General features: G+C 45.0%; 1 protein-coding gene across 2 annotated transcripts in view; it reads left to right on the top strand.

The window, feature by feature from the left end:
• The window catches only part of LRRIQ1 (leucine rich repeats and IQ motif containing 1), a 2,234,608-nt gene that overhangs the window by 322,604 nt on the left and 1,899,954 nt on the right, over window positions 1–12,050 (top strand). For both annotated transcript variants that reach the window (XM_069629324.1, XM_069629323.1), the window contains exon 4: window positions 963–1,092. In XM_069629324.1, coding sequence (XP_069485425.1) covers window positions 963–1,092 — 130 coding nt within the window. The remainder of the gene's footprint in view (window positions 1–962; window positions 1,093–12,050) is intronic.

Here is a 12,050-nt window from a genome sequence, read left to right as displayed (position 1 = left end):
ATGCATAGTCAAATCCAAAAAATAAATACTTTTGTTACTCATACTGGATGTGAACTGTAAATGTATTTTTATTGTTAAGCCACTCTATAAAACTGTTTGCTTTTCTTTCTGTACCATCCCATATGACAATAAGGTCATCTGTGTATCTTTTCCTGATGTTGTTTTTAAAGGGATTACTCGTATCATAGACTACCTTATGTTTAAAACTGATCACTTATAAGTTGGCAACACTATGTGCCATTGTTGACCCCATATGGGTGCCTTGTATTTGTTTATAGCGTACACCTTGGAATTGAAAATGCTATGTGTGCCTATTTGTTGCACCAGTCTACAAATTCCTTTGGGACGTATTCCAAACCATTATACTGTTCCACTTCCGATTTAAACACTTATAAGGTAAGGTGTTCATCTTCCATCACATTAATAATGTCAACAGTATCTTTGATATAGGAGGGCATCTCAGGGATACATTTCTTTAAAAAGAAATCTGCAAATTGTGAAATCGGTTCTAAGACTTAAGAATCCCCGGACACTATAAGGCATGCAGATGGATTTTCTAGACTCGTCTGAATTTTAGGAAGTGTATAGAAGACTTCTACTTTGTCTAATAACTCACTCTTCACCCCTCCCCTCCAGTTCTCCACATTCACAGCGCACCAGTTCATACTCGCCAAGAGACAATTATTACTGGCTAGTGGAGAGTACAAATCTTGAGGCCTGAATGCATTATAGATGAGGTCTAAGATCCTCACTTGTATAAATGGGGTTATTCATTAGTGGTCTCATACGCTTCTTTCTCAACAATTCCGGCTGTAAATATTTAACTCTGTCTGTGTTTGCTTTTGTGTACTGTAGCATTTGGGATTGATGTACAGTGTCATTTTTTTTAAAATAATGACATAAATTTGTAATACAAATACAAGCCTTTTATAATCCCTTGTGTTTTCTCACTATTTTTTCAGATTTTGGCTGAAGTGGAGGAACAAGATAGCCGAGATAAACAGCTGTCTTTCTCTTCTGTTCCTAATATTAACAATATCCCTCAAGATAATGATTTTGTTATTTCTGCCTATCCTGAGTCAAGCTCACTGGGTAATTGGGATCTATTTTTTTCTACTATAAGAATGCTAACGATTTCTATAGCGAACCCTGCATACTTCAATGAAATGTCTTTTGGTTTTTCTGCAGTAGATGGTATTATTACCAAAGTTAATCTCTCTGAATTCTGAGTCGCCTGTTCCCGGAATCAAACGTTTAACATCTAGGCAATACACCGCTGTCCATTGTGTGATCTTTATCATTAATCAGAAAATGTTTAATAATCTTTGGTCATGAAGTGAATTCATTTTGGAAATGTATTTAAAATATAGTCAATGCCCAAAAATTCATCTCTAAGGCCAACTGCACACATGCTGATGTGATGCTCTGCTTCACCGAAGCACACGCAGTTCTCCATCATGAGATCTTTATTAAAGTTCCTAAGAACGTTGTCACTTCCACATAGAAGGATCTCAGGACACTTTTTTTTAGTATGTTATGGTGATACAACATCACTTTATATACAATGCCAAATAAGCACCTTAGTATATAACTAGATCCTTTTTTCAAAACCTTAGATTAAATAATAAAATATCACTGTCAGGCTTATTACATAAAAGTGGAAACATTTACATTACAATCCTTCCTTGACATAAGTGTGTTTTTACTTATAACAAAGTGTAAAATATTTCTTGCAATTACTTAATGATGTTAAATACAACCATGTTCATTGTTGTTGTTGCAATTGTTTATTTCGGATACTATCCATACAACTTGCGCAAAAAATGTGTTGCATAACTTATAGCACAATATACAAAAAACACATAATACATAAAATATGATCAAAGGCATTCCATAAAAGACTCATACAATGAAAACACTGGAACCGCATTAATCTGATCATGGCTATTCTTGATATTGCCTAACAACCACTTGACTTACAATATTTTGATCACCTGCACCAGAGCGATGAAAGGTACCATGCGATACCAAAAATGCAATCAGTGTATGACAGCATCTTGCATTCCAGCAATGCTGATAAGTTTGTAATATATTTATACTGTTGCCATAGTCTTAGATGTTAGATTTAACAAGGCGTTGGTGAAGAAATAAAGTCCTTTTTCCATAGATCCTGATTTTCTTTCAAGGCACCCTACTCCAAAGAGTTTGGTAGTGCAGGCGGTTATTTACTCTTCCAAGGCAGCAGTTTATCCGACCATTCCCCCGGCTGTAGTGGAACAATACCAGGGTTGGTACTCCACCTATTTTCTGGTTCCCAAGAAAGACAGAGGACTGCGACCCATCTTGGACCTGAGACGCTTGAACAAGTTCCTCAGGAAGAAATGATTCAAGATGGCCACTCTTTCGCAGTTCCTCCGGGACCTTCAGCTCCAGAATTGGGTGGTGTCTCTCGATCTTCAGGATACTTATTTTCATGTGCCTATGCATCCGAAACACAGAAAGTACATGAGGTTCGCCATTAGCCGTTCTCATTGTCAGTTTTGTGTACTGCCTTTTGGGCTGACCTCAACCCTGAAGGTCTTCAGCAAACTAATGGTAGTGGTGGCAGCAAATCTAAGGAGGGGAGGGATTCACATCTTTCCCTACCTAGACGATTGGCTGATCAGAGCTCTTTCTCCTGAACAGGCTCTGGAACATCGCAACAGTGCCTGCCACTCACGCCACAAGCTGGGCTTCTCCCTCAACTTCTAGAGGTCCCAGGTGACACCTTCTCAAAAGATGTAATTTATTGGAACAGTCCTGCACTCTTCCTCAGGGAAGGCTTCACCTCATCAGTTGAGGGATCAACAAATCTTGCAGGTGGTTACAAGATTTCAGAATGCCCAACATCTACCAACATTCGATTATCTGAGGTTGCTGGCCTCATGGTATCCTGCATTCATTTGGTGCCGGAGGCCCTCCTAGGTGTGAGGTCTCAGGCAGGATGATGGACCTTCTTCATGTCCCGAGCAAGTTCGCACAGGATCTCCGGTGGTGGGCCTGTGAGGAGAATGTGATGATAGGGGAACCTTTTTGGCAACCCGGGTCAGAGATGACAGTAGTCACAGATTCTTCCCTCATGGGTTGGGGAGCTCACATGAGTGAACTTACGATCAGCAGACTTTGGTCCCCATAAGAATCCAGACAACACATAAACCTTTTAGAGCTGAGGGCAATCAGACTAGCGTTGATGGCCTTTTTGCCGTGCACACAGGGGAAGAACGTCCTGATAATGATGGACAACACAGTGGACATGCACTACATCAACCAAAGAGGAGGTGTAGGGCCGCTACCACTATCCAGGAAGGCAATGCATCTCTGCTTTTGGGCACTACAAAACATGATTTCTCTGTCGGCTGTTCAACTAGCCAGAGAAGAGAAAATGATGGCTGACACTCCGAGCAGGCAGAGTATGGTCTCCCACGAGTAGACGTTGGCTCAGGAAGTACTTCTAATGATCTTCGCCCTTTGGGGAACCCCTCAAGTGGAAGTGTTTGCGTACAGTAGGAACAAGAAATGCGACCTGTTATGCTCGAGGGAATGTCCTTTGAGAGGCACTCTGGGGGACGTGCTTGTGGTGGACAGGGATTTTCCACTGCTGTACAAGTTTTTACCAGTCCCTGTCATCCCTCTTGTCATCAGGAGGTTGAGGAAGTTCGGTAAGGACATGATCCTGATTTCTACGGATTGTGTCAGGAAGACCTGGTACCCAAACCAACTAGACATGTCCATCTGCCATCCAATCCATCTTCCTCAGAGACTGGGCCTACACTCACAAAAGGGAGGCCTGTCTTCTTCACCCAAAAATCAGAACTCTGAACCTTCCCGTCTGGTTTCTGAGAGGTTCAGATACAAAGATTGGGACCTCCTGAAAGACGTGATGGAGGTATGGCTTTTGGCCAGAAGACCAGCAACAAAACACTATTGCTTCAGTTAGGACAAGTTTTGCAGCTGGTGTAGAGCTAAAGATATTGATCCTTTCACTTGCAATACATCTGCAGTGCTTTCTTTTTTGTTGCACCTAGCCCATCAGGGGCTGCAGGAGGCTACCGTCAAGGGTTACCTGGCGGTCTTATCCATTTTTTAAATGCACACCAGATCAAGGCTCTTACTTTAAGATGCCAAATGTCATTCAATTCCTCAAGAGATTGGCAAATACTTTCCCACTAGTCACCTTCCGGTTGTCATCCTGTGGTTTGAATCCGGTATTAACCTTCTTGATGGAAGTTCCATTTGAACCTCTCCATTCTTGCCCACTCAGGTTATTGACCTTAAACAATATTGCTGGTAGCCATCTCTTCTGCTTGCATTGTGAGTGAACTGCAAGCCCTGTCATGTTAACCTTTTACAATATTTTCCAAGGAGAAGGTAGTCTTGAGGGTACATCACTCCTTCCATCTGTTAAGCGGCTTCACTTCAACACTACAGCTAAGTCAATGCCTAGTCTGTGATGCTGAGGGAAACCCTTATTGATATATTTTTAGGTCCAGTTCATGTACTCTGGGTGACAACCCTTATATAACACCCCTCTCTTAGAATCCCCCTGACCCCACTGAGCCAAGAGGTAGGTCTGTTTTGCAAATTGAAAAATTAAACAATATATATATCACACTTTTATAATAAATTAATATCTGATAGTACACTGAGACATATGATGTGGATCCACAATGGGTAATGTTACAGTGGTACACTTGATTACTTAGGAGTAGTATAGAGGATGAGGTAGCTGAAAATGCTTTATGGTTTCAAGGAAATGCAAGGTGGAATAAAATGCAGTGCAGCAAATAAACTTGATATGATTTCAACCAACAACAATGTAATCACTTTTTCTCTGGCAATTCACCCCCCCCCTATGCAATTTAAGAAATGGAAGGAGATGGAAAGAGGAGCACACAGTTCTCAGGAATGCAATCAAATACAATACGAAATTCAGTTCCCCCCCTCCAGCAAGCTTAGAGGAAACAGGCAGAAGTTTGAAACACAGGCCCAAAATGCTTTTAAATATGATGGCAATGGATGGGAAAATGTGCTAACTGATTTTAATTCCCTATAGAGATTCAGGGTGAGTGAGAGATGCTTGTTGGTATTAGTTCAGGCTCACTTTAGCAATGCTCTATGAGTTATTACCAGGTTGCAAACGGATTTTTAACAAAGGAAAGAATGGAGCTGCTATTTTAACAAGTGGAGAAATTGAGCCAAAATCGCAAATCGCGATTGCGGAAAAAGTATAGGGAGTAGGAAGTCGGTTCTAGGTTCGTTGGAAAGCCTAGAATCACAGCTTTCCTAGCCCAAACGGTTCCAGAGATACGGACGATTTAAAAAAGGTAGATTTTCGGATTTAAAGTAAAACTCAAAATGACAGGTGACAGCTTGCAGCTGCAGAATTGACAGGTGACAGTTGTGCAGCTTTAAAAATCACAGATGACACAATTTCTAGGAGGCTGTTCTAATTGGGTTAAAAATAGTTTGGATTAGATTATTTTAAACTAAGAGATTGGTGTTGGCACAATGAGTACTCACACTATATTTTTTAAATGAATGGGCCTCGTCACGGATCTGGTCAACACGTCCTGCGGCGGTTCTCTCTGCTCGGCGGGTCAATCAGGCACCGGTTCTGCTCACAGCGATCCAGATCTCTGGTTCTGCTCACAGCGGTCTGGGTCAGGTCTGCGGTTCCGTCAAAAGTTCTTGGCACAGAATTCAAACTGCTCGCCCGGCTGTGGAATAGTTTGCAGATGATTTTAAGGATGCTGAGGCCTGCTGAGAAGAGTTCTCAGTTTGTGGGTTTAGGCGCTTGCTTTAAGTTCTGAAGTAAAGTTCTGGTCTTTGGAGATTGATGGATGTGAAGTCTGGAGTCTCCCGGCAGAGCGTCCCGCAGAAAATGGAATTGAATGTCTCTACCTGTCCCAGCAGTCTCTTTTTATGTGTTTTAAAAAGTGGGTAGAGAGGTTAGCATCACTAAACCTGCCCCTCTCTTGATTTGATAGGTCAATAGATTCTTTGGTCCCTGATTTGGGAAGGGATAGTGTGTCAGAGTGATGTCATTTTTATGACCTGCAGAAATGACACTCCCCTGGTCAATGTGGACACAAATCTATTCCTGATCCAAATACATATTTCCCAGGTACACAGTTGTTTGACATCACATACACACATCATATATTACTAAAGATAGTCCCTGTCCCGACTCTGGCGTTTCTAGGAGCTTGCATTTAAAAATGACAACTTATATTCGATTTTAGTGGGTTTTGCAACATTGGTTTTTCATCAAAAATTATACAAAGGTACATTTCCCTTCCACATATATCCCAGTAACTTTCCATGTCTCTAGCTTAAATACAGTGTCTACAATAATCATAATTAGCGGGGTTTTGCCCAAGAACATTGTACAAATCGGAGTTTGGACTCAAATCGTGAGGGCATTTTCCATATTAAGACTCTCAAAGTTGTACATTCCTGTCATTTGGTTACAATAAGTTATGACAGTTTCTATAAAATATATATTTGTTGCAATTAAACTCCCCAAAGTGTTTGGGTCCGCCTCCAGAAGTCTGGGTGGGTCAGTGATCACATGTCTCTCCTTGCTGGCAGAGGGCTGTTGACAGGAAATACTCAAAATTAACATACCCCATTCAACTGAAAGAGCCTTTTGTGTGGGCTCCAGTAGGCTGCCTGGAAGTCTCTCCTCAATCAATCAACAGGGTCATGTGATATCCTGCCTCCTGGTGTGGGAATCTCTGAGGTGTTAAGGTTTCCCAGCCTCTTGGCCTCTGGGAACAGCAGGTGGCTAAGATTTTTTAATTAACCAACATGCCTTTGAAGTCCAGTTGACTCAGGTCCCTTTGTCAGCCAGTTCCCCTGTCCAAAAAGGCGCCGCCTTGGGGAATTTGTCGGTACTGCATCCATTTTTGGGATCTGTCTTGAATTACTGCATTTCAAGAGAGTGGTCTTTTGCTTGATAGAATAGGACCCTTTGTCAGAATCGGAAACTACCACCCCCGAAAGCTCCTCACCTGACTCCTTCGAGGAATCCTCCAGGGTAGATGTCTTTGGTCTTCTTCTCCCCTCCTTCTTGATCTCCTGCGGGTCTTCGTCCGTCTTGGTGCTCTTCCTTCCCTTTTTGTCCTTCTTGCGCTCGTAGAGATAGGGACGAGCTCCGCTTGAGGCCACCCTGACAGTGGTAGGAACAAGCTGTCAGGTGGACCCAGGGGAGCCAGTCCCGTAATGCCAGGGAAAAAGCCACTGATGGCAGAAAAAACCCTGTTAGATGGCGAGTCCTTGCTGGCAGGGAGTGTCAGAAGTGGAAGAGGCCGGTGAATGGTATACAGTAACAGTACTTGAATCCAAGTATTACCGGACGAGGTAGACTGATGTCGAAAAGGATTGGAAGAGAGTCCACTGCGATCCAAGGAAAGCAAAACACGAGCAGTAAGGAGGGAAGGTAAGGCTATACTGCAGGTAAGAGTGAGAGAGTGAGAGAGGGAGGGAGAGAGGGAGAGCTGGTACTGGAGAGCGAGAGAGAGTGGAGAATGAGAGAGCGAACAGAAGCGGGAGCGAGTAAGGAAGGGAGAGAGAGAAATAGTAAGGGAGAGCGAGTGGGAGCAAAAGCGGGTGAACAAGAGTTAAGGAATCAAGCGCCAGGGAAAGAGAAATCGCAAAGGGGCGCGAAGGATAGCTTTACAGTACGGAACCCCGTACAAAAGGAAAGAGCCGAGAAACAGGAAAAGCTGAAGGGGGCTGAGTACTAGGTATAAAAGTATCAAAGGACCAAGCTCAAGGAGCTGCACTGCAGGCGAAGTTAGCGAAAGGCTGACAATGCGAGTTGCAATGCACAGTGTTGTGGGCGTGGCTACCTTTTAAAGGAAAAGGACCAAAAAGACTAGAACGGTAAGGACCGCAAGGTGCCTAAGTAAGCCTCCATCTTTTCCACAGTGTCCAGGGTCGCGTTGTGACACCCTTGCTTAACATTGTTTTGATGGCATCCTTACAGTAGAGTGGTGATGTGGAATCCCCCACAAGAAGGTTGTATCTTTGGAGTGGTCTTGTGCCAACTGCGCAGTTCTCCTGGATTCTGGCGTGAATGTGGGCGGCGACAGCTCATCCCCACATCCACCCAGTCTATTGATTTAGTTTGTTCTGGGATAGAATAATGGGCGGCGACAGCTCATCCCCACATCTACCCAGTCTATTGATTGAACATGGGTCAAAACCCTTGACAAAACCCCCCCGCCCGACTACGCTTTGGTTCAAGTCGAGGGGAAGTCTGGTGCAAAGGAGGTTTTGAGCCCTTGCGCTGGTATGTCCCCATTATCTTCTTCCAATTCTGTGAATGGCACAGTTCAGCATCTTTTCCTCCACCCAGTTGGATCGATCGGTTCTCCTCGTCGGTCCTGATGGGAATATTGGGCGGTACCCCGGGCCCCTCGAGTCTCTGCTCCCGGTCCCCGGTCGTCCTCCTTGGTCAGTCTCCATGGTTTCCTCTCTCCTCGGATGATAAAGCAAAAGCGGCAATACACATTCCTAGACATTTTTCCACCACTATTAATGGTGTGGCGAACATGTACATTTTATACATCCAAATGCATTTTGCAGTCTGATTTTAAAAACAATATATAACCGGGAACATTTGCATTACGTTACTATATTTTTGATATGTGGATTATTTTAGAGTTTGAACTGACTTACTCTGGAGCGGCCCCCTCTGGTATTGCAGAGGACTCCTCCAGTTGCTGCAGGGTGTGCCTCGGATGGCAACACTTTAGCTGATGTATATGTACCCACTTGTCTTCCCCCTCTGCCGAACTGCCTTTGAGGATGCGGATCTTGTACGCTACAGGGGAGATCTTGTCTATAATTTCAAACGGTCCCTTCCATGTAGGCAAACATTTTCGCTGTTTGGCCTGGTTCCTTTGGAAATTGTATAGATAGACCCGGTCCCCCACAGTATATTCCTTCCTGGTGGTCTTCAGGTCGTAGTGGGTTTTCATGCTATCAGCTGATCTTTCTAGATTCCGCTGAGCATAGGCGAAAGCATGCTGAAGGTGTTTCCTTACATTCTCCACATACTCGTGAGTTGTGGAGGCATTTATCAGTGTCTGCTCTTGGGTCCTGTAGAGCAAATGCTGAGGAAGCACAATCTTGCGTCCAGTCATCAACTCAAATGGTGACATTTTAGTTGCAGATGAAGGGGTAGATATGATGGCCATTAGGACCAGAGGTAATTGGATATCCCAACTTGGCCCAGAATCTGCCACAAACTTTTTTAATATGCTCACAATGGTTCGGTTGTATCTCTCCACTGCTCCAGAAGAAGCTGGCCTGTAAGCAATGTGTAGCTTCCTTTTAACCCCCAGTATCTCCCACATCTTTGTCATTACTTCACTGGTGAAGTGTCTACCTCTGTCTGACTCAATCCTTTGAGGGAGACCAAAACGGAAAAGATATGGTTAATCATCAGGGCAGCTGCTGTTTCTGCCTGTTTGGGGCCGGGAGACATTCCACCCACTTGGTAAACAAGCATGCAACGGTCAACATGTGCTTGTTTCGTCTAGACGAGCGAATTACAGGGCCTACAAAGACGATTTGCAAATCTGACCATGGCAGTGTCATCCCCCTCTTTTGGAGAGGTGCACGGTGTGTGAGGGATGATGGCTGAAATTGTGCACACAAGACACCCCTTCAAGTATTGGTTGAGGTCCTGCCCCATGTGTGGCCAGTATGCAACCTCTTTTAAGATTTCCAGCGTTGTGTGAAACCCCCTATGACCGGCGGTGGCCGCATCATGGGCGTGACTTAACATCAGGCTTCGGAATGAGGTAGGGACCACCCACTGATCATGGCCAGCTTGGGATTTCCTTACCAACAAACCGTCTTGGATTCGGAACCTTTTTGGACATTTCATCAACACTCTTAAGGTCCTCCTTCCCAATGTAATCGGTATCCGTCAGGGGAAAGTTCTCAGGGTCCTCAATGTGTTGGTAAAACTTAGCAATTATTGGATCCCCTTTCTGAGCTGTAATCAAATCAGCATCAGGGGTCTCCTTACTCCATTGTGCAGTTGAAAGATCATTGTGAGCATTGGTCTGGGACCTAGTGATAGCAGTGACCTGGATTTCCCCCAACAGGGACTCTATTTCGATTAGATCCCCTTGGATGGCCCCGGTTTTGGCCAGCTGATCAGCTAAGTCGTTTCCAGTTTTGTCTGGTCCCTCTACTTTGGAATGCCCCTTGATCTTTTTCCAGTAGATGTCATGCCATTCGATGTGACCAGATCATCAATATTTTGGATTAACTTCCCATGTTTCAAGGGTTTGTTATTAGCACATAACATGCCTCTGGTTTTCCAGTTAACCAGGTGCTCCACGAACCCGTTCCATACATAATCCGAATCTGTGATTATGACCAGTTCATGGAGTTGATGTTGGACAGCAATGAGGATGGCTTGATGCACAGCCATCAATTCTGCCACCTGACTACTTCGGGGACCAATTTTGTATCCAGCGGAGGATTCTGGGGACTCATTCACCCATGCATTCCCTACGCCGGCCACCAGTTCTTTCTCCCCGTTGTTGTCAATGTGGTACGAGCATCCATGTAACGCTCACCTGATTCCCGCAGAGGCGCCGGTCTTGACTGGGTGAATGCCGTATCTTCAAAGGTGATGTGTAACACACGGTTGGCTCTTTGGGCTGGACCTCTGTGCACTGTATGTCTGACTCGAAGAGTAAGATGTCTTAGCTAAGTGAACGCCGAGCTCTCCATCTGCCTCGGGGCAGGGTGCCGTAACCAGTTTCTTCACTGGATAAGGGTGCAGGCCTCTTGACCTCAGAGGACTGCTGTCCGTCGTTAACTGCATGAACGGTAAGTTCTGGGCACTTCAAATGTCTTAAAAGTCTTTTGTAATGATATCTCTTGTTTTGCAGGGTTCCGGCGATGGCGGATGGCGGGCTGATGAGAGTTGAGGATCAAACCCGCCTGAGGAATAGAAGCGCCTGGAAGCACATAAGTAAGCGCTTGTAGCCTGCTTCACGATGCGCACCAACTGTCCCTTTTATCTTGCAGGTACAAGTTTGGAGCTTTAGAGAAGCTGAAGGGTGCTGGAATACCCACTGGATTCGGCGTGGGAAGGAGTAATGGCACGTGAGTAATAAAGTTGCCCAATGTCTTTAAACGCACCTTCTTTTGTCTTTCAGATGCGGGATGCAGCGCCGAAGGCCTCTGGAGCGTGCGAAGAGCTGGTAAGCTTTTGTCTTTCAGATGCCGGAATGCAGTGCGAAGACCTCCGGAGCATGCGAAGAGTAGGTAAGCCTTTGTTTTTCAGATGCCGGAATGCAGCGCGAGGCGTTGGTGACAGCCGATGGACCAGGTAAGAGATGCGCTGCCACTGAAGACCGTAGTGCTAACCTGTACTTTCTTTGTCTTTTCAGGTGCTGCTGAAGACTGGATTCCAGGATGGTAAGCCTTTGTTCCCTTAGGCCCAGGATCAGAAGCAGAAGACACGATGAGCGTTCTGCTGCAGAGAATGCAGAATAACGCAAAGCAAGATTCATCCATCGGGTGTGGTTTAAATAGCCTCCTGTAGTGCTTAGGTGTCTCCTTCCACAGCCACGCCTAGGTAAGAAAAGAGTTCCTGCTTTCCAGAAGAGTTCCAGTGTTCTGAACCTAGGGAGTGGCTCCTGCCCCACCCAACAGGAAAAGTAGTCCCAAACAGAAGAGGATCAGGGGTTCAACTGGCAGGTAAGTAAGCAGCATGGTCTGCTGCAGGTAAGTCCACCCAAGCATTATGAGCCCGGCGCTTCCAGCGCTGGGACTGGACATCTTTATGAGCCTGGTGCCACTGGCGCCAGGACAGGGTCCAAAAGGTCCCAATTGGGACTGGCTGGCACTCGGAACCGGGGTTATGGGTCTGCTTCCAAGGGAGTCGGGCAAGTCCTGATCTTTTGGAAGCAGAGATCATGACAATCCATCCACATAGACAGTGGGCATTCCCTCACACTTGTCTTCTTCAAAGA

The sequence above is a fragment of the Ambystoma mexicanum genome, chromosome 12 (genome assembly GCF_040938575.1).
Source record: "Ambystoma mexicanum isolate Mex_15411 chromosome 12, UKY_AmexF1_1, whole genome shotgun sequence".
NCBI lineage: Eukaryota > Metazoa > Chordata > Amphibia > Caudata > Ambystomatidae > Ambystoma > Ambystoma mexicanum.
Note: the sequence above shows the minus strand (reverse complement) of the source record. Positions and strands in the feature narration are given on the sequence as shown.